Here is a 27,741-nt window from a genome sequence, read left to right as displayed (position 1 = left end):
ATAGGGTAATTCTTTTGTCCACTAACTTCTGACCATTCAGTTTTTATTCAGGATTATTTTCCTTTCTTATCATGAGATAACTTACCATAATGGGGTAAGCCTAACTAAAACTCAGCAAAAGGTTTATCCAGTGAGCTTTACCAGATGCAAGGTACCTTACAAACATTTTCTCTACTGGTTTCATTTAATACTCCAGCTCTCTGAAGTGTGTATTCCCTCTGGGTTCACCAGAATACATGGCTCCTGAAGGTACTTGAAAACAGTAGGGCAGATGCCCAAAGTGAGTTTCACTTGTTGCGAGAGAACCCAGTGACTTCTATGTGCCCACCGCAGCTGCTTTGGAAATCACCTCTTGGGAGCTACAAGCATATTGTAAGGTATTCATTTACGATGCTCCTTCCCTTCCACTCATCAAGTCCTTATGCTGTAGTGGTTGTGTGTACTCTTCCCTGAACGTTTACAGCACCATGTGATCATGAAGGTGAACATTTGTTACTTTTCAGTGCTTCTGTGATTTGGATAGTTTTTTCTTCTACATGGTGAGTATTTCAGTGGTATGTTCAGCTCATGATTTCAATACTGACTCCCATCTTGCCCTTGACAGTATATACCTATGATTATTTAAAGGCAGAGAATCTCATTTGTTGACATGTAAATCTAGAAACGTGCTTACTTTAAGAATGGAATTATCCTGTCTTGTATTTTTGGTATCATAGCCTTCCAGTAAACAGCGACGAGTGGTATTTCCTGATCCAGCAAACTCTGCCAGGTTTAGATCTGCAAAGCCCAGCTATGAAAGAAAGATAATTATATTAATAGAATATCTACTAGGCTTCTATCATATTATCTTTAAAATAAACATTCAATCCATGCTTTAGCCAAGTGGTCTCAAACTTCAGTTATTTGCAGTTTTTGCCAACTTAACAACACCTGTTCTATTCTTTGCTTAATATTGGGTTGGCCAAAAAGTTTCTTCGATTAATGAATACGTTGTTCAATCAAGTTCTTGGTGAAAATGAAAAATGTGTCTTTTTACTTAAAACCGAACGAACTTTTTGGCCACCCCAAATGTTTGTTAAAAAATTGGCTCCCTTTTTGCAAAAATGTACCACCTATTCTACTCTTGTCTTAAGCAATATGATCTCTGAAATCACATACTTGATTGCTAAATGTATTTTTCTGCACACATTGAAATATATAAGTTAACGTAAAAATAATGCATATTAAACAACTGAAATCACTGCAAGTTAGCAGTGGTGCTCACACCGCTCTATGGGAAATACTAGCAGACCAGTCATGGTCATTTGCACACACATAGAGAAAACCAATCAGACTCTCATCTCCCTGTTCTGGTCTGGCTCTATTCCCAGTTAACCACTGGTGACTGCAGATAGTTGCAGGTTACTAAGTTCTCACTGCCCACCCAAGAGCAAAATGATTTAAGTGTATCACATACTTCCTTTGGTACAAGCTCCTCCTCCTTTACCACCTTCCACAACATTTGCCTTGCTGGTCCCCCTTGAGCTGAATCTCTCTTTACGAAACCTTCTTCCTTCCTTCCCCACACCAACCTTCTCTGCTGTTACCCAGAAGCTCAGCTTAAACGCATTCCTCCATCTTATTACTACTCGGGTTTGGTCCCCATTTTCTGCAGCTAGCAAAGATTACCCTATGGTCTTTCCTCTGATGCTGCTCAACCCTATTTCTCATTTCCAAGTGGTACAAAAAAATCACTCCTTTATATCATTATTTTTTGAACAGTCTATTCTATATGACTAAGTGTATACAGTCTTTTAGTAACAAAAAATGTGTTGAGCTTGCAAGTACATCTCCTTGAATATATAATAAAATGTATTATACACGTCAAACCCTGCTTGATTTTAAGTTGAGTGCTGTGATTTTAAGTTGCCTGCTTTAATGCTTTAAAACATGCAGTGAAGAACATATGAATGGCATTTAAGATGAAGATTTTTATTGTAGGATGGAGCATTATTTTAGTGGTTTTTAATTGGTATAAGAAGAATGAAGAATAAGAACTTAAGAGACCAGTTGAAGGACCACAAGCTCCAAAAGCAGTAAGTCAGGAACATATCAAGCCACAGGTAATATCTACCTAATCTTCACATGATTACTCTGGTCTTACTGCCTTTTTTAGGGGTCCAAGAGATCAGTAAAAAGCCTGGATATGTCCAGGGCAAAGCCACATCCAAATGAACATGGGAAGACTCCTGTGGCTGTGTGATCACACATCATCCACATGCCTTATTTTATACATTATCCTTTCTCTTTGAACCTCCAATACCTTTTCCATCCACACTCTTTGCTGATGCCTTGCTTCCTATTTCACTCCGAAATAAAAGCAATCAAAAGAGCATTCAACTTCCACAAGCTCTTATCACCAGCCACATCTACTCGCCTACCTGAATCTGTGCCCACATGTTTACCTTCCCACTTACTGTAAGTGAGCTGGCTGTGCTCCCATCCAAGGCCAACCACTCTCCTCTCGCCTATTCAAGTTCATCGCTTCAGGGATTCTTCCCTCTCTATGGATCATTCCCAGAACACAAACATGCTGGATTTTCTCCCATCTTAATGAACAAAAGAAAACAAAACCTCATGCCATACCTCTCTCCAGTCTACTGTAATATTCTTCTGCTCCCCTTTGGAGCAAGACTCCTCGAAAGACATGTCTATATTGACTGTCTCTGATTCCTCTGTCCATGGCCACCTCGTCAACTTCATTTCCCCCTCTCCTCCTCATCCACTCTTCCAGCCACAAGGTCCTTTTCCTTGAAAAATGCCAAGATCATCTCAAGGCCTTTAGCACTTACTGTTCTTTTGCCTGATACATTCTCTCTTAGATCTCACAGTTTTCTTCCTCACTGCATTAGGGTCTATGTTCAAATGTCATCTCTCTAAAGGGGCCTCCCCTGACCATTCTAGAACATGCCTGGCTCCCCCCTCCCCTCCCCTGTAGCGGTCACTACAGCTTATCTGCTTTATTTTTCTTAATAGCTATCATCACATCATGTATATACACATTTCATATTTATTTTATTGTCTGTCCCCCTCCCTCAATCCCCCATTAGAATGTAAGCTCCCCAAAGTCAGGGATTTTTGTCTGTTTTGTTTACTGCTGTATCTCTAATACTTAAAATAGTGGCAGGGACAATGCTTGGCACATGGTAAGCAGTTAACATGTATTTTTTGAATAAAAAACAGCCCTTTGGCTCACCATCCACTGTTGGAATGCTGGTATTACAGTCACTAAGCATAAAGCAAGTTTTTTTAAAAAAAGAATCTGGTCAGTCCCCATTAAGAAAGCATGCTACGGTCAACATTTACTGAGCACTTTTTATGTGCCAGGCCCTGCTTTAAATACTGGAAAACAGTGATGAACAGGACAGATAAGAACCGTCTTGCAAGAGCTTACATTGTAATGAGGTACAAGAGAGTCCATATTTCCTTATGATTTTCTCTTTGGTTTCACTGAGATAACTGTCTCAGTAAAATGGCATATATATGTGTATATATATATATTATAAATTGTAGGTATAACTGTGGTAGAGCTTCCTTCAATTGGCAAATAATTTTGAGCATCTTCATTCCAGATAATGTTAGGTATTAGGAATGTATATTATTCCTATTCTCAAGGAACTCATAGTTTAATAAGGGAAGATAGAAAAGGAAATAAATTCCTATCAAAAAGTATAAGTGCTGTGATAAAGGAAGGCACAATTACAAGAAAGAGAGGAAAAGAAAATTTCTCAGTGGGGAGGGATGACTAAGTTGAGTTTTTAATGATACATGAGTCTACAGAAGCACATGTATGGCAGGGAAAACATCAAGTCACAAGGCAACAAGGCTAAAACAGCACGGCACACTCCAGGAATGTTCTCTGGGCAGTATGTCTGAAGCATAAGGATGACTGAGTGAGTGGGTGAGTATGCAGACAGATGATTTGCAAACCAAGATGGGTCCAATATGCTAGGTTAAAGACTTTTCATTTCATTTTCCTTTACAGGCAATAGAGAGCTGCTGAAGGACTAAAAGTGGGGGAAGGATATGATCATCTTTGAATTTCAGAACAATCCCTCTGGCAATAATATAGAGGATGAACTGGTGGGAGACGACAGAGGCACAGAAAAGATAGGAGGCCAATGCAGGTTTTAAATAAGAAATAATGGAGGCATAACCTAGGGCAGTGGTCTTGGGACTGGAGAGAAGAGATGGTTTCAAAAGCTTTTTAGAAGGGAGATTTCTCACTGATCTGTCAGTCAAAGCAGACTGTTTTTTGCCTACCCAACACTCAATGCCCTGATAATCCTGGCTAGCAAGTCCTGGTTTTATTCAAGTGTCCACTCTTAGCTCATCCATGTACACAAGGAAAGTAACCCAACCTCTAGCTGACTGTAAAATTGTGATTAGTCTAAGCTAACCATGGCAATCCATTCCTACTGCCCATGACTAGTTGAGGAGTGGGCATATGATCCAGTTGTGTACAATCAAAGGTACAGGGAAATCCTCTGGGGGCCATGTAGGAAAAGTTTTCTCACTTGAAAAAGTCATAAATGGGGAAACAGCTGAGCTTTGTCATATGTGAATGTGTTGACTAAAACTTGAGCAGCTAGCCACCTCCTGACCATGAAGGGAGCTAGCCAAGGACAAAGCCATCACATAGAGAATGTAAGAAAAAAAGAGAAAAGTAACATGGATTCTTGATGATGTTCTTTAGTCAGTGGATTAACCAATCCTGGAGCAGCTCTATCTCACATCTATAGCTCTATCTCATATCTACCTGTTTTGTGAGATTAAAAAAATCTCTAGGTGAGGAGGGTTTTCTGTTACTTGTACCAAAGAGCATCCTAACTGATATTGCAGCCAACTAGTTTTAGAGGGGTAGGTAGATTTGATAGTTGAAACTAGTGCCCTGGTTCTTGGCTTAGATGCTTAGATGACTAGACTGATGGAGCTACCATCACAGAGAAATACAAGAGGAGTATGTGGGGAGTTCCCTGGTGGCCTAGTGGTTAGGATTCTGGGCTTTCACTACCGTGGCCCAGGTTCAATCCCTGGGCAGGGAACTGAGATCCTGCAAGTGACACAGCGTGGCCAAAAAAAAAAAAAAAAGTGGTTTAGAGATTAAAGAGGTTTAGAAATAAAAGAGTTGGGTTTCTGGTAGTATTATTAATTACTAATTCCTTCTATGCAGCAAAAAAGTCAGCACATTCATTAGTAATTCCATACAGCTAGTAAAAGTATAAAGGACAGCAGTGATCATGTATACAGAGTGCTAAGAGAGCACAGAGGGAGAGTCTTATTCCACTGGGGGTTGGGTGGGACTGAGGGAAACTGAATTAACAGTTGCAATTGTTTAATGCAAACCAGAGACTGTCTCCTAGTAAGGAAACTGAAACTTAAGAATAACATCCCATAATCAACATTTAGAAAGAATATGCCTATAATTTAACGTTGGATCCAACTATTCAATCTCTGAGTTGCTTTATTTAAAAACAGCCAAGCTTAAACAGCAATTAGAAAAGCAAACCATTTAATTTTTAAGCTTATAAATAGCAATGAATGATATTACAAATTCCAAAGGCATTAAAGAACACCAACTTACCTTTGCATAAGCTTTTCCACCTTTTAATTCCTGCCAAAGATAAAAAACACTATAAGGATATCATATGACTAAAGATTTAAAATTAAATATATGTCAAATAATTTTGAGGTAGATATTTACAGGCTAGTAAATACAGAGTAAAATTCTGATGATCTTAAATCCAACTGTTTGAATGTCCCCTGACCCCCTGAAAATAATCAGAATTTTTATTTAGAATTTAATTTAAATCTGAAGGAGACAAATGGTGAGAAGACAAGCTAATATTTAATCTATTTGCTGAAGAAGAAACTGCCAAAAATGTCCTGGACACATTGCAAGAACATGAATCACCAAAGAAAGGTTAAATTAATTACTGAGTTAAGCATATTAATAATATACTGTACAAAGATTTCAACAAGAGTTGAAACCCCCGCCCCAGAGACAACCACTGTTATCAATTTTTAGGAACTGTCCAAAAGATGTGTATATACATTTCTGCTTTACTCAAATGATAGCACACTTCTATACCTTACTTTTTTCCACTTAATATATATGGCATTGTTCTATGGTAATACAGTAGAAACTCCCTTATCTAATTCTTATCTAAGTGAAGGAGACTGGCAAAAGTGAAAAGTAAAAAAAAAAAAGAAAGAAGAAAAAAATATATCTTAACATTTTAAAGTAAAATATATAACTACATTAATTTGCCAAATCCCTCAATTTAGGACATCACACAGATGCAAGAATTAAGTGTAAAACACTTAGAACACTGCTTAGTGCACAGTATAGGTACTCTGTATTATGTGCTTGCCATTAAAATTAGGGCCAAATTCTCCTCTCCTCACTCACTTTTTTTTTTTCTTGTGGGTTTTTTTTTCCTTTAAGTTTACAAAATACATGCTTATAGAAAATTAAAACATTATAGAAATATATAAAGCCAATCATGAAAGTTCTCCCATAATCCCACTCTCACAAAGCCACTGATAACAATGTGGTGTTACTTTTCCATTATTTTTTAGAGCATTAACAAGTTACTCTACCAAAAAAAAAAAAAAATGCTTGCACAGCTTCCTTTTTTATATAAGAGTAAAATTTGGACATGTTATTCCAGAGATATTTCTCACTCTTAATGGAGAGAAACTACATGAAAATACCATAATCTATTATACCAGTCCCTTATTGTTAGGACATCTGGGCTAGTTTTAATTAAAGACAAAGGTGAAATAAACTTGCTGTGTACAGTTGTCAGATTATTCCCATTAGGCAGTTTCCTAGTAATTTCATTTCTAATGAAGAGTTAGCCAAAGATTCCAAGCATCTTCAGTATATTCTGGAAAACTACCCTCCTAAAGGTTGTAACAACTACACTCCCACCTACAGCATGCAAGATGGGATATGTATATTTGGAAATGCTTATTCAAAATTATGGTATAATTTCTTAATTTGAAACAAATTTTAAACTGATTGTTCCTGTAATTTTGTTTTCTAACTATAGAAAGTGAAGTGTGACAAATTTTCTTGCCTGATAGGGAATCAGGATGCTAAGGACAGGGTTTGTAAAACTCAGTATATGCCAGAAAGAGGCACAGGCATCAGAAACTTAAGTAACACTTTTCTATGAAGTCTTCATAAAAGACTGCAGCCCTTGCTATAGCTTCAAATAAGTCCATTGGTATCTCCAGTTATTTCTCCAGGTTATTACTTCCAGTAATAATCTGTAGTTATGCAGCTTGACACCTCACTGCAGCCACCGCATTAGTATGTCCAGGTAACGTGTGTACGCTGGCTTTAGTTCTCACATCCCAAATCTGTGCAGTTGAGTCTTGGCTACAGGTCACCAGCACGTTGATTGTTGGGTGCAGATCCAAACCATATACTGTACTCAGGTGTCCATGACAGTGCCTTATAACCTTATTATACTCAAGATCTCAGCAGTTGACTGGTTTGTCTTCTCCACAGGAGAACAGGTATTGCGCTCCTTGGGCTTGCTATCACACCACGCACAATACTGATGTGTGCTTTAACTTGCCACTGGCCAGTTAATGCCAGTTATAACTTGCCACTAGCCAAGTCCCAGATCTTTATAGTTCTGTCAGCAGATCTAGTAACAAACCACTGATTTCCAGGTTCCACAGCAATACATCAAACCCAGGCAAGGTGCCCACTGATCACTCTGTAGAGTTTCCACGGTGGGTGCCACTGAAGTTTTGGCATTGTAGGGGCTTTTTTAGCCATCAGTGTGGAGTTCTTGGCATTGCCACTGTCCATAACAACTGCCCCTGCAGGCTGTGACTGGTCAGGAGCCCCAGGGTGTCGGTATTCACCTCCAGCAGGTGCACTATGGTTTGCATCGACCCTGGCTTGAGAAGTAGGTAATGCCACAGCTAAGGACTGTGCAGCTGATTCACTCAGCATTCTTCGGATCTTACTGTCCGCTGTCAAAGCAACCCCAGGTCCTGGTGGATATGGATGTGTACCTGTCACCAAACATTGAACTTCTTGTCCTTGACTGGCAGGATACTGTTTGTGTCCATATGAATCTGATGCATTCTGAGGGCCTTTCTCTTTAAGATTTTCTTTTGAGGTAGGCATATGCAACACAGGACCATACTCATTATGCAGCTTGATTGCCATTTCTCGTTTGTGACTGTTCATCCAAAGGCACAGGTTTTCCATTATCAGCCACAAACATGACATGGGTTCTCTTCAATAACCTGAACGCAAGTGTGTGCACAGAATGTTTCTGTACCTCCTCGACCATGACGCCATGGTCTGTGTAGTCGCTCCAGCAGGGAAGAAACACTCATCAACAGGATGGAAACCGCCGCCACAGCTCTCCCTCACTCACTTTTAAAAATGTGTTTGCTGAATGGAGCTGTCTCTTATCTTTCTTTCATAAACCAGATACACAATGCATTATCTACCATTTCCATCTTTAAAGAGGCAAATTGAAATAAGCTGAAGAGTAATCGATGGTAAATTCTATTGTTCGTGAATATGTGTTATCCCTCCCCTTCCCTGCCCGTTTAGTGAGGCTGTGGCCATGCCACCAGATCTACTCCATTATGAATTACCAAATTTTCCTTCTTTATTAGGTCACTGTCATATCATGAACAGTGCCTTTCATCAAACAAAGCAAAACAAAACTTTCTCCAGGTGATCCGTGTCTCTACTGGCTAATTCTTTTCTTTGCTCCCCTTTACAGCCAAACTCTTCAAAAGATTTACCCAAATATGCTGTATCCCACTCTCTATTCAACCTACTCTAATTGGGCTTTTGCCCTCATTTTTCCCTCTGCAGTGGCTCTAAGGATTGCCAATGATCTCCATTTTTATCAAAGCCAAAGGCTTTGTCTTATCTTACTTAATTTCACAACAGTATTTGACAGGCTTGGCCACTCTGCCTCCTTCCTTATACCATTTTGCTCTTTAAATTTCCAAGTGGCAACATTGCCTAGTTTTACTCCTACCTCTCTGGCTTCTCCTCACTCTCCTTGGCAAGACCTATTCCTTTATTCAACCTCTGTGGAAAGAATGCTAGTTGTATCCCAACTATCCATTCTCCCCCTCTCCGTAATAATAGAATCCTCTATTTTTAGTTGGGCATTGGCTACCCAAAATAAAGTAACTGACTACATTTTCCACTTGCTTTTTGTACTATGGCAGTGTAACTAAGATCTGGCCAAAAGTATACAAGAAGTGATATATATGAATTCTTCCTCCTTTCTTGTACCTGCTAAGTACTTTTATACTACCTCTAAGTGTTTGGTCTAGGCCTCTTGTCTTCTCTATCTACACTTTCTCCCTGGTTTATCCCATTCAGGTCTATGGCTTTAAATAAAAATTGTATGCTGATGACTCTCAAATCTTTATCTTTAGTCTGAACTTCTCCCGAGAGTAGTATTTTAAATGCCTACATGACATGTCCACTTGATGTCACATAGACACCTCAAATTTAACATGGCCAAGATAGGCCTACTGATCTCTATTCATCTGCCCCCAAAATTGCTCCACTTTGAGTTTTTGCCATTTCAATAAATAGCACAATCATCGACCCATATGCTGAGGCAAAAGGTCTAAGAGTTATTCTCAATTCAGTTTCCCTCATTCACTATATCCAATCCATTAGTGGCAGTCTACCTCCAAAATACATCCTGAATCATACCACCTCCACTGTTATAACTCCATGCCAAAACATAAGCATTCCTCACCTGAACTATTCCAATCAGTTAAGTGGTCTCTGTAATTCATCCTTCATGATCTTAAAAGATCACAAAGTGATCAGCAAAAGTGATCTTAAAGGATCATGTCTCTCCTTATTAAAATCCTCAAATTGATTCCAAATCTAATTGGAATAAAATCTAAACTCCTGTAAGGCTCTACCTGATCCAGTGCTTTCAACCTCTTCATCAAGGACTTCCCTTTCCATGTTTTCCATGTTCCAGCTAGGCTGGTCTTCTATCTTTAAACATGTCATATTTGTTGTTTATCCTGCATGAGGTTCACGGTACTTTTGAATCTGTGGCTCAGTATCTTTCATCAGTTTTAGAAGATCCTCAGTCACAATCTCTCACATCTCCTTCTAGGGCTCCAATTTTATGTGTGTGTGTGTGTGTGTGTGTGTGTGTGTGTGTGTGAAACCTTTACACTGTTTCCCATGTCTTACACTCTGTTATGTGTACTCCACCCTTTTTCTCTCCATGATTTAGTCTGGATATTTTACTTTGTCTTATTTTCCAAGGTTTTCTTCAGTTGTGACAAACCTGCTGTTAAATACATCTGTTGAGATTTAGTTTCATCTACTTAGCTTTGAATATCAGTTACTGTATTTTTCAGTTCTAGAATTCAATTTGATTTTTTAAATAGTTTCAAGTTCTCTGATTTCCTGTATTGATGACTAATTACACTTATTGTAAAAAGTCTGTCTTAGATCTTCTCCAAATCTGTATTTTCCATGGGTCTGTTTTTATTATCTATTTTTCCTTTTGATTTTGGTCATGTAGTCATGTCTTTTAGTATGCTTGGTAATCTGTGTGTGTGTGACAACTTGAAGAAATAATTTTAGGCTCAGAGTAATGTTATTCTCCTCCAGAGAAAATATATTGATACATTTGCTTCTGGCAAGTAGTAAGGTCAGGGATTGAGTTAACCTTCATCCAAGCAGCAACTGAGCTGATTGGAAGCTGAATTTCAGTTTTTGTAAGGGTTGATCTATGGCCACTATACTCCTTCTTCTAGGCTGAAACTCTTAGAGAGCCTTAGACTAAAAGCTAAGAGAGTCCCAACTTAAAGCTTAGAGAGTCCCAACTAAAAGCTTGGGGTATTTACCAAGGCTCCTTCTGCTGGTATGCCCTGGACTCCATTTTTGTCCCCTTAGTCCTGTAAAATTGCCAGAATCATAGCTCAGCTTCTTAGCCTCTCCATCACTGCTTTTGGCTCAGCTCCTTAGCTACTGCTTACAAATGAGAAAATGCTTTGAGGGTAAAAGCAATGCCAAATGTCAGGCTCATCTCTTTAAGCTTCCCTGGTCTATGATTCTAAGCCTCTTAAATCCTTACTGAAGCAGCTTCTGATGTCTTCAAGCAGCTATTTTTAATATTTTGTCTAGCTTTTCTGGTTGTTCTCAGAGGGAAGGGTGGCCTGTAACAAGCCAGTCCATTAATTTCAGAAGCATAAATCCCCAGGTTTATTATAATCTTAGTGCCTGTTATGGAGTGAATTGTGTTCCCCACAAAAATATGTTGACATCTTAACCCACAGTACCTCAGAATATGACCCTATTTGGAAACAGAGGAGTCTTTACATAGGTAATCAAGTTAAAATGAAGTCCTAATCCAATATGACTGGTGTCTTAATAAAAAATGGGAAACCTGAACATAGACATGCACCGGAGTTAGACAGCCACAAGTCAAGGAAAGCCTTGTCTTCAGAGGGAGCATGGCCCTGCTGACACCTTGATTTTGGACTTCTGGCCTCTGTCTGTAAGACAATAAATTGTGTTAAGCCACCCAGATTGTGGTGCTTTGTTACAGCAGCCCTAGTGATCTAACAAAGGGCTTTTTAACTTTCAGGTCTGTGACAGTTAATTTTATGTGTCAACTTGACTAGGTCATGGGGTGCCCAGATATTTGGTTAAATATTATATCTTAAGGTATTTTTTGCAATGCAGAAAGTATTTATACAGTTGACTTTACTAAATTTTCTTTATGGGTTCTCACTTTTACATAATAATTAGATAGGATAGGTAGAGTAAGTTCAGTAAATATTTCCATTTACCAAGCATGGTAAGAGAATGCTAGTGGTTCACCAATATCTCTTCTCTCCTTCTTTAGTGTTGGAATCTGACAGCCACTCGGTTAGAGACTACATTCACAGCTTTTCTTACAGTTTGGCATGATCACATAGCTAAGTTCTAACCAGTAGGACATGAGCAAAAGCCATTAGCACCACTTTTGAGTCACGCACTAAAAAGGAATACATTTGTTCTCATGTGGCTTTTTCTTCTTTCTCACTGGCGGAGAGATAACAAGACTAGAGCAACTTCCTTGGATCTAAAAATGGGCACCATAGAGTGAAGATGGCAGAGCTGCTCTACCAGCTCTGGATCCCTTGGCTACTACCCTAGAGAGACATACACTTCTATTTTGTTTAAGTTATCGCATATTTGGGTCTCTGTTTTAGCAACTTATCATATATGCCTTAACTAATACACCAAACCATTACAGTCTGAAGAACTGGTTTATTTCAGTTGAATAAGCCCTACCTTAAGTAGCAAAAAAATAAAGAAAAGTTAAAAAAAAAGGAATTCTGAGTTATCCTCTACTATAAATTGGTTACATATTTTCCTTTTCTTAAAATTCAAAGACAGATCATCTTTCAAAAATCATGATTTAAACTCCATTTAGAAAAGGTTTCTAAAAAACTAAAGATAGAACTACCATATGACCCAGCAATCCCACTACTGGGCATATACCCTGAGAAAACCATAATTCAAAAGGACACATGTACCCCAATGTTCACTGCAGCACTATTTACAATAGCCAGGACATGGAAACAACCTAAATGTCCAACAATAGATGAACAGATAAAGAAGATGTGGTACATATATACAATGGAATATTACTCAGCCATAAAAAGGAATGAAACTGGGTCATTTGTAGAGATGTGGATGGACCTAGAGTCTGTCATACAGAGTGAAGTAAGATAGAAAGAGAAAAACAAATATCATATATTAACACATGTATGTGGAATCTAGAAAAATGGTACAGATGAACCTATTTGTAGGGCAGGAATAGAGACGTAGACGTACAGAATGAACATGTGGACACGGGAGGAAGGGGAGGGTGGGACGAATTGGGAGATTAGGTTTGACATAAGTACACTACCATGTGTAAAATAGACAGCTAGTGGGAACCTGCTGTATAGCACAGGAAGCTCAGCTCGGTGCTCTGTGATGACCTAGATGGGTGGGATGGTAGGGGTGGGAGGGAGGTCCAAGAGGGAGGGGATATATGTATACATAGCTGATGCACTTCATTGTACAGCAGAAACTAACACAAAATTGCAAAGCAATTTTACTACAATAAGAAAAAAAGAAAAAGTTTCAAAGTAAGAGTCACAGCAGGAATTAAGGTTGCAAGGCAAGAAGGTAGAATGATTTACTTACCTCTTGGTTAACCCTAATAACTCAATGAGGAAGTTATTATACCCTTATTTGGATGAGGAAAACTGATTTTTAAAAGTCAGGAGAGAGCTTCCCTGGTGGCACAGTGGTTGAGAGTCCACCTGCCGATGCAGGGGACACAGGTTCGTGCCCCGGTCCGGGAAGATCCCACATGCTGCAGAGTGGCTAGGCCCGTGAGCCATGGCCGCTGAGCCTGCGCTCCACAACGGGAGAGGCCACAACAGTAAGAGGCCCGCGTACCGCAAAAAAAAAAAAAAAAAAAAAAAAAAACCAGGAGAACTGCTTAAGGTTTCACAGTTGATAGAGGATATATCTGGGATTCAAACCCAGGTCAATATGATGCCATACACACTTTCACAGCACCATCCTTCCCTTAAAAAAGCCTCCATTCAACTATTGCTGCTCCAAATGACTATTTTAGAGGTCTGTTTTCATTAAAGGCTTAAAACCTATAAAACGTATGTATGTGCTTGTGATATATTTTAACTGAGTAAATTAAGCAGTCTAAGAGAAATTAAAATACAATCATATACATCATAGTATTATCAGTTCACTCAAAAAACAGAATAAAAAAGCTAAAAACACAACTTTTTATCCGATACAGAAGGATGCAAAACTGGAGTGGAAAATAATGAGGCAAGGGACTCTTGCTTTTCATTCTAAATAGTTCTCTATTTAATTTCTGAACATGTATATGTTATTACTTTGGCTATTTAAAAAATGTATATAAAATGTAAAACATGAAGTTTACATTTTAAAGCAAGTAGTTTAATTCACCAGTAGTGGCTTCCTAATGGATTTCTCTTTTTCACCCCAAAGAGGTAGGATATATATATGATATATATTAAGTTGAAACAATCTGAGATTGCAATTTTTTTAGATTATTGGTAATATGCTTCCACTTAATAAGTGGAAAAGGAACTATATAAAAAAGAAAACATGGACTTAGAATCAGAAAGATTTGTGCTTGAGTTCCTACTTTGTCAGTTATTAGCTAAGTGAATTTGGGCAAGAAACAACCTCTCTGAACCTTGGTTTTCCTGAAAATGGAAAAAATAACACATATCTTCAGGGTTGTTATTAGACACCAAATATGTAAAGTCCCTAAAATCAGTGCCTAATAAAGAAGAGAAACTTAATGAATGGCAGGATAGAGACATTTACAGCCCCCAAACTAATACAAATAATTATATGTACAGTGATGATGAGATGAAGGTTCTTGAATAATATGTTAATTTATAACTTCAGATTCCTCATATTTGTCATAGTAATTTAAATTATGCTGCGAGTGTGAAGTGAAATTACATATAACAGCTCTAACAATAAAGTACAGCTAAATAAAGTGAGTCAGTGACTACGGAACTTATCATGGTTTCTGAAAGGGGAGAAGTACGAGGCTGTTTTTATACCTTCCTCACAGATACTCTGTAGATACAAGGGTCTAGGATGCCTGTGGTGGCACTTGCACTCATTTTGCACATAAATGAGAACTTCTTTCTCCAGTGAACACAGTTTGCTTGCACCACCTCCCTGAGGGAAAAAAAAAAAAAGAACCAGTTAATTAACTAGTATTGATGACATGTTAAAAAATAAAAAGCACACACACTCTTTCACTCAAGTCTATCATGCAAACATGACATATTAAAAACCAGTATTTGGAAACAATGAAACCTGAAGAAAACAAATTCCTAACAATGTGATCTGAAAATCTTTAGAAAGTTTTATTATCCACAGGAAACTGAAAAAAAAAGTGAATTTCCTTATCAATTTAATCAATATAAACTGATGCTTCACTATTCATTCATTCAACACACACTACACATTTGTTTGTATTAGATGTGATGAGTATGTGCTAGGTGATTAAAATACGAAGATCAGAATGACAGTGTTTCTAACGTTATATGGCTTATAGTTTAGTTAGCATAAGAGACAGAAATATGAACAATACTTATTCTAAAATGAGCTACTGTCACAGTTTCACTCCTATTCCAGCCATAAGAGCAACAGCAGCTACCATTTATGGACAGTTTACCACATGCTATTTAATCTCACAACAACCCTAGGAGGTAGCTGGCATTATCCTCACTTTACAGGTAAGGAAACTGAAGCACAAGGAGAGAAGATAACTCTAGGTCATTTAGGTAGGAAGTAGCATAACTAGCATTTAAACTAGGCTCATTTAACTCAAAAGTCTACTTGTCTATTTTGTCCAACAACTCTGCTCTTTCAAGTTTCCAGGCCTCTGTACATGCTGTTCCCTCTACCATTCCCTTAGAAAGGAAGGATAATTATTCCTCTAACATCAGAAGAAAAGAAAGGCAGTGGGCAAAAATAAAGACAAAGCTGGAGAAAGCAAAAAGGAAAGGCAAGAGAGCCCAGGTTAGTTTTCATTTTCTTAGGAAAGTAATAGATGAGGTTACTTCTACAGGATGATTGATAGTAGCTGATGGGCGAGCTGTAAGTTTAGATAAAGGCTGAGGATGGTGAATGTGACAGGGAGTCAACTTAGTAGCTGCCTCAGTGAATAAAATGAGTTTGCATTGGGACAAATCAATTTGGTTTTATGGATTTCTCCATCAATGCACAGAAATCCAAGAACAAGAAGTGCAAAAACAAATATAATTTAAAAACAAAGTATGTGTTTGTGTGTGGTACGTGCACGTATGTTTACTTATATACATGTAAACAGACATGCAAACAGAGAGGAGGGTGTGTATTTTATCATAGGTTTAACTGTCATAACTTTAGCTTTTTTTTTTTCATTAGGAAGCTTTAGGTGATTTAATGAATTATGATATGACGAGAATGTATATGTGTTCTTAGGGGAGTTTCCCTAGAAATCCAGCAGGGGTGCAATTTATCTGTATGGTCACAACACAGGCAGATTGAGAGTTGTTTGGCAAAGGACAGATCTGAAGGTGTTTGTCAGGCAACCTAAGGCATCCACAGTAAGATGAGAAGTAGCTAACCTGTACACTCAAAAATAGTGAATTAAAAAAATCATTGAATAATAATGAAAATAACAAGCAAGAAAAAATGAAACCAGAATTTTTTTTATTGTTGTTTCTCTCTCAACATCTCTTGGCCTCAAGGCTTGGTCAAGTAATCAGCCATGGCCTCTGGAGCTTCCCAAAAAAGGTATGCAGATATAACAATGTCCCAGTACTCCTGGACCCTTCAAGAGTATGCTGAGCTTCAAGGCACTTTGCTGTTCCTGTTACTAAGACCACCGATATAATGATCAAGAATCAGAGATAACAGTAAAAAAAAAACCCTGTTATTTTACTTTTCTGATAAAATTACATTAAAACTTCTGGTTAAGGATGGCAGTTTGGGTACCTGTATTAGCCTCTGCTTCCTCCCCAAAATCTTCTAAATTAAAAAAAAAAAAATTTTGAAGTCACCATCACCAAGGACAAAGAGAACCAGACAGGAGACAAAAAGAAGTGGACAGGGACAGACAAGTGATAACTGATTAAGCAAATTGAAGAAAGCTGAACCTTAAGCTGGTAATAATGAAAGCCATGAGAAGGAATCTAAAATTGGTCTTGAAGTAGAATGAAGGAAGCCCAAAAGGCAGAAGGATTGATTGAAAACTGTTTTAGAGACAGAACCTCAGATCCTGTGACTCCTGCAGAAGACTGAGATCATTCTCCTGACAAAGTAAGACAAAGGGATCTCTGAAACACCTGACTTGAGGGCAAGGTATTGAAAATGGCATGATAGCATGACCATATTGGGGGAGGTGGATTAAAGATGACTCACTGAATGCTGAAGCCTCCAATCTTCTCCCTTAACCTGCCTCCTCAGAATGCTGGAGCCAGGGCATATTCTTCAAGATGTGGAAAGAATATTCCCTGGGGAAGCCAATCAGCCCCAAAGAAAATGAGATGGATGTTGAGGGTTCCCAACAAAACAATCTACAGTGAAAATCTGAATCAATGAGCACCCGCCATATGCACAAAGCTAATTAACTTTTAGTGCTTCGTAGTAAATGAGCAGACACTTATCTTAATATGAAAGACAGAGATAAAAAAAGAGCAAAAAGCAACTTGAAGAAAACTAAGTCTATGCTGGAAGAAGAAAAGATTCTCAGAGAGAAAGAAAGTACATCTACTATACAGGAATAGGATGCTGTTAAATTTTAAAAAAGGAACATACAGGAAACTAAAAAGTACTCGTGGAAATCAAAACTACTGGGCTTGATATTCTGTTTGTGATTCCAGATCCACTCTGCCCTTTGCTGTGGCCCAGGAGGCTGGCTTTTATGGACTATATCAACCAGGCTCCCCTGCCCTCTGCCTCTGCATGTGCTAAAGGGACAAACAACGCAAAGATGGAGCGCAGGAGGAGAGAGAAGTTGGTGTATTTTTCTCCTGCTCCTTCCCTGTCAGGCCACGTGAAAAACAGGGAAGTGGCTGGGGACTGCAATTTTCCACAATATACCTTGTAGAACTTAGACTCAAAACTACATACGTTTAGGGACTTTCCTGGAGGTCCAGTGGTTAAGACTCCATGTTCCCAATGCACAGGGCATGGGTTCTAGCCCTAGTTGGGGAACTAAGGTCCTGAATGCCACATGGTGTGGCCAGAAAAAAGCCAAACAAAAAAATAAACTATATGTATTTATAACTTGGTTAAAATAAAAACCAAATTTAAAAAGTTGTCTAGTATTAAATAATTTGAAAATGGGAACAAAAGTATATAACATTGCAAGCCATTTTTTTCTAACTGCTTAAAAAAAAAAAACCCAAGAACCTTCTTTATTGGCTAATACATGAAAATTAAATGGTATCTTAAAATGTTTTTCAGCCAATTATTCTAGAAATTATGTCATAAGTATAAAAAAATCCACTTATACTCAGTGCAAACCCCTAAAACTTTGCTTTATATTCTGCTACTTTTCATTACTTTGTGAAACAGTTCCTCAGCAATACTAATTACAGAAATACATCTGTAGATTTTTTACCTAGTTTAAAACGCCCTTATAATGTAGCAGCCTTTACATACCAAATGGTATATGCTATCACAAATGGAGGGCAGCTTTGGCCTGAGTAATAAAAATAAGAGAAATCAAGCAAACTTCATATGTGGGTGTTTTTCTTTAATACATAAGTAGGGCTTCCCTGGTGGTGCAGTGGTTGAGAGTCCACCTGCCGATGCAGGGGACACGGGTTCGTGCCCCGGTCTGGAAAGATCCCACATGCCACGGAGCGGCTGGGCCCATGAGCCATGGTCACTGAGCCTGCATGTCTGGAGCCTGTGCTCCGCAACAGGAGAGGCCACAACAGTGAGAGGCCCGCATACTGCAAAAAAAAACCCCAAAACCCCAAACAAACAAAAAAACACATAAGTAGGAAAGGAGTATCTACAGAAACATTGGTCTAGTTTGGCTAGAGAGTGGAGGAAGGCAACATTAAGTCTGGTAGACTTGGGAAGAAACAAGAGATTAAAAAACTTTACCATTACAAATACAGGTAGATAATTGATATCATAGTATAGAATAGAGGTGAAGAATAAGTTTTCATAAAGGATATAATGTTAAATCTTAAGGGAAAAGAGTATGCTTCTATAACCCTATATTCCCATCTACTTACTACCACCCTCTTTCCCTTCAGATCCAAGCTCTTTGAAGATAATGACGACAACAATGACAGCATTTATTGAGTGCTTATTATACAACAGGCATTGTTGTAAATACTTTACATGTATTAACTCATTGAGACCTCAAAACAACTTTATGAGGAAGGTACTATTAGCTCCATTTTATAGATAAAAGAAAAGGAGAAAGTCAGTGACTTGTTTGGAACTGGAATTTGAAGACCTTCTACAGTGTAGACATTTTCCTTCTATTTCCTCACCTCTTAGTTACTTTTCCATGCCCTCAATCAGGCTTCTGTCCTCCACCATTCCCCTGAAACTGCTCACCAGTGAACAATTAACTGCCAAATCCAATGAGTTCTTTTTTATTATCGTAGTTGACTCCTCTTATATGTTCTTGAAATACTCTAGTCCCTTTCTACTTCTGTGACTAGCTCTTCTCAGCTTCTTCTGTCACCTCAAAATGCTGATGTCCACCACTTAAAATGCTGATGTCTCTATCTCTAGCTTTCTTTTCTTTTTACTTTTATGGCCTTAACTACTATGTATACACTGAGAATATATAAATTTGAAGTCTTCTACTTTAGTCATTGGATTAATATATCCACCAATTTACTAGCAATCTCCACCTAGAACTCTTAGTCTCTAGGAAAGGCTTTAGGCCTCTGACCTCTGTCCACAATGGTACTCACCAGTAGGCTGGTTACCCACCAGATTAACTAGTTAGCTAAACTAGTTAATGGATTGCCCAGGTGCATATGTGATAGAGATTGCCAGTTGCTTATCCAATATCCAGTCTCGTCTCTTCTTTAAAAACAGAAACCTGGGACTTCCCTGGCGGTCCAGTGGTTAAGACTTTGCCTTCCAGTGCAGGGGGTATGGGTTCGATCCCTGGTCAGGGAGCTAGGATCTCACATGCCTCATGGCCAAAAAAACCAAAGCATAAGACAGAAGCAATATTGTAGCAAATTCAGTAAAGACTCAAAAAAAAAATCGTCCACATTAAAAAAAAAATCTAAAAGAAACAAAAACCCAAACAAACAGAAACCTGATTTTATTCAGAATGGCAACGTGTCCAGTTAAAAGACTGCATTTTCCCATTCTTCCTTGCAGCTTGGGGTAGCCATGGGATTGAGTACAAGCCAATGATATAAATGGAAGTTACTGGGTATAACTTCTAGAAAGACACAAGAAAAGAAATATAGTTAAGATATGTCCTTTTACCTTTCCTCTTTTCTTCCTTCCTCTACCTAGAAAACTGTAATGACAACAGCTAGAGTGTCAATAGCCATCTTGGACCATAAGGTTACCTTGAGGAAAAGCAACGTGATGATAGTGCACAGAGACAGAAGAAAGATGGGTCCCAATAATCATGCAGCCCTCTCTCCCTCCAAACTTACACCTTATTATTTAAAATGCTTACTTGGGGTTTTGTTATATGCAGCTTAACCAAATCCTAATTGATATAGCCTAAGACTGATCATTCCCAAATAAAGGAATCTGTAAAATTCAAATGTTATTCTCATCATGGTAGGTGCTCCAGGAATCCCAGAGTCCTGTTCTCCTCATTTAAAATTACTGTACGAAGCAAGACAGAGTAAGAGGTTCCTAGCCCTCATCCTCTTACAGAAACAACTATTTGGCAGACATCCACAAACAAAAGTGGCTTTGTGGGAACCTTGGGTTCCAGGTAGGAGGCTGTGACCCTCGGATGGAGCCCCAAAACTAAGGAGGGCTGCTTTGAGAAGGCAGGCCTGCACCTCATTTGGTACTAGATTTATTAATTTCCTTTGGTGATATCATGTTTACCTGACTCTTCGTGATCTGTGTAGTCTTGCGTGGTGTCTGTGCGTTTGAAAGAGAAGACACCTCTTCCAGTCTTTACAGACTGGTTTAGGCAGGTAAAGACCTTCTCCTGCCAGAAGACTTCAATATCTCATTCACTATAATGGATCGATCATCCAGACAGAAAATCAGTGAGGAAACAGAACTGGACAACACTATGGAACCAATGGACTTAACAGATATATACAGAACTTTCTATCTATCAGCAGAAGAATACACGTTTTTCTCAAGTGCACACAGAACATTCTTCAGGATCAATCACAAGTTAGGTCAAAAGAAGTCAACAGATTTAACGAGATCTAAATCACTCCAAGTATCTTTTCCAGCCACAATGGAATGAAACTAGATACCAGTAACAGTAAGAAGATGGGGAAATTCATAAATATATTGAAACTAAACAACATACCCCTGAACAGCCATTTGTTCAAAGAATAAATCAAAAGGGAATTAAAAAAATATCTCAAGACAAATAAAAACAAAACCACAACATTCCAAAACTTATGGACTGTAGCAAAAGCATACTAAGTTTACAGCAATAAACGCTTCCATTAAAAAAGAAAGATCTCAAACAAACCTAACTTTATACCTCAAAACCTGAAGAAGAAGAAACTAAGCATAAAGTTAGAAGACTGAAGGAAATAATAAAGATTACAGAGGACATAAATCAAATAGAAAAGCAACAGAAAAAAATCAACAAAGAGTTGCGTATATAAAAAGTAAACAAAATCAACAAACCCTTGGCTAGATAAATTTGAAAAAAGAGAGAAGACTCAAATAAAACCGGAAATGAAAGTGGAGATATTACAACAGATGCTTCAGAAATAAAAAGGACCATAAGGGGCTATTATGAACAATTACATGCCAACATGTTGGATGACCCAGAAGAAATCAATAAATTCCTAGAAATATACAACCTATCAAAACAATCAAGAAGAAAAAGAAAACCTGAACTGACCAATAAAAAATAAGGAGACTGAGTCAGTAATCAAAAACGTCTCTACAAAAAAAAAAGCCCAAGACCAGCTAGCTTCATGGGTGAATTCTACTAAATACTCAAAGAATACCAATCCTTCTTAAACTTTTCCAAAAAACAGAAAAGAGGGAAACTCATTTTATAAGCAGCAGCATCCTGATACCAAAGCCAGACAAAAACACCACAAGAAAATAAAACTACAGGCCAATATCCCTGATAAAGATAGATGCAAAAATCCTCAGTTAAAAAAAAAAAAAAAAAAAAAAAATCCTCAGTAAGAGTGTTTCCTGCGGGCGCCACGGAGTTGATATTCAAGTAAGAAGAGCTCTCCCAGCCGTCGGTTCTGGATGCCCTCCGCCCGCACGGCTGCCAGCCTGTGTCCATCCTCAGGGTAATGACCACGCTCTCTCCATCTGTGATCCTGACCTTCTTCAGCTCCTAGAGCTGCTCCAAAGGGTCGTGGTTCTGGCGCATGGCGGACAGGGAGGAGGCCACAAGGCGTGTGTCACCAGCACGTGCAGAGGACTCGCCATCGCAGTGTTCACTTGGAGAAGACTGGCGCCACCCAAGGAGGCTGAAATCAAAGGACTCCAAGAAAGCACAGTCACAAGAGAAAGGAGGGCAAATACCTGGAAGCATCACTTAGAGGAGAGCCACGTAAGAGAGCTGTCCCATAAAGATAGCTGAATTGACTTTTGTGTGAAATGAAGGTGTGAAGATTTGGAGGCACCTCCAGTGTGAGGGCTTTTAAACCACCACCCCTCTCCTGATCCCTCTGGAAGGAAAAGCCAGCCCAGCTGAAGGGGGGGAGTCAAGGAAAAGCCTCTGGACTTGTGTGCATCACATCCTTGGCTTTGGAGTTTAAGAACACGAGAGAGAATTAACTGCGTTGCAAAAGAATCCATTGGAGAATGTTTCAAGATGTAGAACCCTTATATGTGAAGTGTCCCTAATGAAGTTGAAGCATCCACATTGAAATTTCTTCGTGTTGTGGAACTGAAGACTGCCACCGGAAAGCTGCATCATGAGCTACTTGGGCTTCTAAAGTGTCCAGTGGGTTTTTAATTACATAAGCCGTGTGGATGAAAGGCTCTTGGTGCTGCAGCCAGGAGTCAGTGCTGTGCCTCTGAGGTGCGAGAGCCAACTTCAGGACACTGGTCCACAAGAGACCTCCCAGCTCCATGTAATATCAAACAGTGAAAATCTCCCAGAGATCTCCATCTCAACACCAGCAAGCTACAGTGCTGGACACCCTATGCCGAACAACTAGCAAGACAGGAACACATCCCCACCCATTAGCAGAGAGGCTGCCTAAAACCATAATAAGTCCACAGACACCCCAAAACACACCACCAGACGTGGACCTGCCCACCAGAAAGACAAGATCCAGCCTCATCCACCAGAACACAGGCACTAGTCCCCTCCACCAGGAAGCCTACACAACCCATTGAACCAACCTTAGCCACTGGGGACACACACCAAAAACTACAGGAACTACGAACCGGCAGCCTGCAAAAAGGAGACCTCAAACACAGGAAGATAAGTAAAATGAGAAGACAGAAAAACACACAGCAGATGAAGGAGCAAGATAAAAACCCACCAGACCTAACAAATGAAGAGGAAATAGGCAGTCTACCTGAAAAGGAATTCAGAATAATGATAGTAAAGATGACCCAAAATCTTGGAAATAGAATAGACAAAATGCAAGAAACATTTAACAAGGACCTAGAAGAACTAAAGATGAAACAAGCAACGATGAACAACACAATAAATGAAATTAAAAATACTCTAGATGGGATAAATAGCAGAATAACTGAGGCAGAAGAACGGATAAGTGACCTGGAAGATAAAATAGTGGAAATAACTACTGCAGAGCAAAGTAAAGAAAAAAGAATTAAAAGAACTGAGGTCAGTCTCAGAGACCTCTGGGACAACATTAAATGCACCAACATGCAAATTATAGGGGTTCCAGAAGAAGAAGAGAAAAAGAAAGGGACTGAGAAAATATTTGAAGAGACTATAGTTGAAAACTTCCCTAATATGGGAAAGGAAATAGTTAATCAAGTCCAGGAAGCACAGAGTCCTATACAGGATAAATCCAAGGAGAAATACACCAAGACACACATTAATCAAATTGTCAAAAATTAAATACAAAGAAAACATATTAAAAGCAGCAAGTGAAAAACAACAAATAACATACAAGGGAATCCCCATAAGGTTAACAGCTGATCTTTCAGCAGAAACTCTGCAAGCCAGAAGGGACTGGCAGGACATATTTAAAGTAATGAAGGAGAAAAACCTGCAACCAAGGATCTCATTCAGATTTGATGGAGAAATTAAAACCTTTACAGACAAGCAAAAACTGAGACAGTTCAGCACCACCAAACCAGCTTTACAACAAATGCTTAAGGAACTTCTCCAGGCAAGAAACACAAGAGAAGGAAAAGACCTACAATAAAGAACTCAAAACAATTAAGAAAATGGGAATAGGAACATATATATCGATAATTACCTTAAATGTAAATAGACTAATGCTCCCACCAAAAGACACAGATTGGCTGAATGGATACAAAAACAAGACCCATATATATGCTGTCTACAAGAGACCCACTTCAGACCTACAGACACATACAGACTGAAAGTAAGGGATGGAAAAAGATATTGCATGCAAATGGAAACCAAAAGAAAGCTGAAGTAGAAATTCTCATATCAGACAAAATAGACTTTAAAATAAAGACTAGTAGAAGAGACAAAGAAGGACACTACATAATGATCAAGGGATCGATCCAAGAAGAAGATACAACAATTGTAAATATCTATGTACCCAACACAGGAGCACCTCAATACATAAGGCAAATACTAACAGCCATAAAGGGGAAATCGACAGTAACCCAATAATAGTAAAGGACTTTAACACCCCACTTTCACCAATGGACAGATCATGCAAAATGAAAATAAATAAGGAAACACAAGCTTTAAATGATACATTAAACAAGATGGACTTAATTGATATTTATAGGACATTCCATCCAAAAACAAGAGAAGACACATTTTTCTCAAGTGCTCATGGAACATTCTCCAGGATAGATCATATCTTGGGTCACAAATCAAGCCTTCGTAAATTTAAGAAAACTGAAATTGTATCAAGTATCTTTTCCGACCACAAGGCTATGAGACTAAATATCAATTATAAGAAAAGATCTGTAGAAAATACAAACACATGGAAGCTAAACAATACACTACTTAATAACGAAGTGATCACTGAAGAAATCAAAGAGGAAATCAAAAAAATACCTAGAAATAAATGACAATGGAGACAAGATGACCCAAAACCTATGGGATGCAGCAAAAGCAGTTCTAAGAGGGAAGTTTATAGCAATACAATCCTACCTTAAGAAACAGGAAACATCTCGAACAAACAACCTAACCTTACACCTAAAGAAATTAGGGAAAGAAGAACAAAAAAACCCTAAAGTTAGCAGAAGGAAAGAAATCATAAAAATCAGATCAGAAATAAATTTAAAAGAAATGAAGGAAATGATAGCAAAGATCAATAAAACTAAAAGCTGGTTCTTTGAGAAGATAAACAAAATTGATAAAGCATTAGCCAGACTCATCAAGAAAAAAAGGGAGAAGACTCAAATCAATAGAAGTAGAAATGAAAAAGCAGAAGTAACAACTGACATTGCAGAAATACAAAAGATCATGAGAGATTACTACAAGCAACTCTATGCCAATAAAATGAACAACCTGGAAGAAATGAACAAATTCTTAGAAATGCACAACCTGCCAAGACTGAATCAGGAAGAAATAGAAAATATGAACAGATCAATCACAAGCACTGAAATTGAAACTGTGATAAAAAATCTTCCAACAAAGAAAAGCCCAGGACCAGATGGCTTCACAGGCGAATTCTATCAAACATTTAGAGAAGAGCTAACACCTATCCTTCTCAAACTCTTCCAAAATGTAGCAGAGGGAGGAACACTCCCAAACTCATTCTATGAGGTCACCATCACCCTGATACCAAAACCAGACAAGGATGTCACAAAGAAAGAAAACTACAGGCCAATATCACTGAGGAACATAGATGCAAAAATCCTGGACAAAATACTAGTAAACAGAATCCAACTGCACATTAAAAGGATCATACACCATGATCAAGTGGGTTTTATTCCAGGAATGCAAGGATCCTTCAATATACGCAAATCAATCAACGTGATACACCATATTAACAAATTGAAGGAGAAAAAAACATATGGTCATCTCAATACATACAGAGAAAGCTTTCGACAAAATTCAACACTCATTTATGATAAAAACCCTACAAAAAGTAGGCATAGAGGGAACTTTCCTCAACATAGTAAAGGCCACATATGACAAACCCACAGCCAACATCATCCTCAATGGTGAAAAACTGAAAGCATTTCCAGTAAGAGCAGGAACAAGACAAGGCTGCCCACTCTCACCACTCTTATTCAACTGAGTTTTGGAAGTTTTAGCCACAGCAATCAGGGAAGAAAAGGAAATAAAAGGAATCCAAATCGGAAAAGAAGAAGTAAAGCTGTCACTGTTTGCAGATGACATGATACTATACATAGAGAATCCTAAGATGCTACCAGAAAACTACTAGAGCTAATCAATGAATTTGGTAAAGTAGCAGGATACAAAATTAATGCACAGAAATCTCTTGCATTCCTATACACTAAGGATGAAAAATCTGAAAGTGAAAGCAAGAAAACACTCCCATTTACCACTGCAACAAAAAGAATAAAATATCTAGGAATAAACCTACCTAAGGAGACAAAAGACCTGTATGCAGAAAACTATAAGACACGGATGAAAGAAATTAAAGGTGATACAAGTAGATGGAGAGATATACCATGTTCTTGGATTGGAAGAATCAACACTGTGAAAATGACTCTACTACCCGAAATAATCTACAGATTCAATGCAATCCCTATCAAACTACCACTGGCATTTTTCACAGAACTAGAACAAAAAATTTCACAATTTGTATGGAAACACAAAAGCCCCCTAATAGCCAAAGCAATCTCGAGAAAGAAAAACAGAGCTGGAGGAATCAGGCTCCCGGACTTCAGACTATACTACAAAGCTACAGTAATCAAGACAGTATGGTACTGGCACAAAAACAGACAGATAGGTCAATGGAACAGCAGAGAAAGCCCAGAGATAAACCCACGCACATATGGTCACCTTATCTTTGATAAAGGAGGCAGGAATGTACAGTGGATAAAGGACAGCCTCTTCAATAAATGGTGCTGGGAAAACTGGACAGCTACATGTAAAAGTATGAGATTAGATCACTCCCTAACACCATACACAAAAACAAGCTCAAAATGGATTAAAGACCTAAATGTAAGGCCAGAAACTATCAAACTCTTAGAGGAAAACATAGGCAGAACACTCTATGACATAAATCACAGCAAGATCCTTTTTGACCCACCTCCTAGGGAAATGGAAATAAAAACAAAAATAAACAAATGGGACCTAATGAAACTTCAAAGCTTTTGCACAGCAAAGGAAACTATAAACAAGATGAAAAGACAGCCCTCAGAATGGGAGAAAATATTTGCAAATGAAGCAATTGACAAAGGATTAATCTTCAAAATTGACAAGAAGCTCATGCAGCTCAATAACAAAAAAACAAAGAACCCAATCCAAAAATGGGCAGAAGAGCTAAATAGACATTTCTCCAAAGAAGATATACAGACTGCCAACAAACACATGAAAGAATGCTCAACATCATTAATCATTAGAGAAATGCAAATCAAAACTACAATGAGATATCATCTCACAGCAGTCAGAATGGCCATCATCAAAAGGTCTAGAAACAATAAATGCTGGAGAGGGTGTGGGGAAAAGGGAAACCTCTTGCACTGCTGGTGGGAATGTGAATTGGTACAGCCTCTATGGAGAACAGTATGGAGGTTCCTTAAAAAAGTACAGATAGAACTACCATATGACCCAGCAATCCCACTACTGGGCATATACCCTGAGAAAACCATAATTCAAA

The 27,741-nt window shown here is 38.4% G+C and overlaps 1 protein-coding gene and 1 pseudogene across 2 annotated transcripts in view; both read right to left on the bottom strand.

Moving 5' to 3' along the window:
* Positions 1-27,741, bottom strand: part of FAM102B (family with sequence similarity 102 member B) — a 108,412-nt gene that overhangs the window by 44,240 nt on the left and 36,431 nt on the right. For both annotated transcript variants that reach the window (XM_032609196.1, XM_032609203.1), the window contains exons 2-4: positions 14,695-14,815; positions 5,624-5,653; positions 674-790 (exon numbers count right to left, since the gene is read on the bottom strand). In XM_032609196.1, coding sequence (XP_032465087.1) covers positions 674-790; positions 5,624-5,653; positions 14,695-14,815 — 268 coding nt within the window. The remainder of the gene's footprint in view (positions 1-673; positions 791-5,623; positions 5,654-14,694; positions 14,816-27,741) is intronic.
* Positions 7,768-8,363, bottom strand: LOC116741985 (annotated as a pseudogene).

The sequence above is a fragment of the Phocoena sinus genome, chromosome 1 (assembly GCF_008692025.1).
Source record: "Phocoena sinus isolate mPhoSin1 chromosome 1, mPhoSin1.pri, whole genome shotgun sequence".
In the NCBI taxonomy this organism is placed as follows: domain Eukaryota; kingdom Metazoa; phylum Chordata; class Mammalia; order Artiodactyla; family Phocoenidae; genus Phocoena; species Phocoena sinus.
This window is presented reverse-complemented; position numbering and strand designations above follow the sequence as displayed.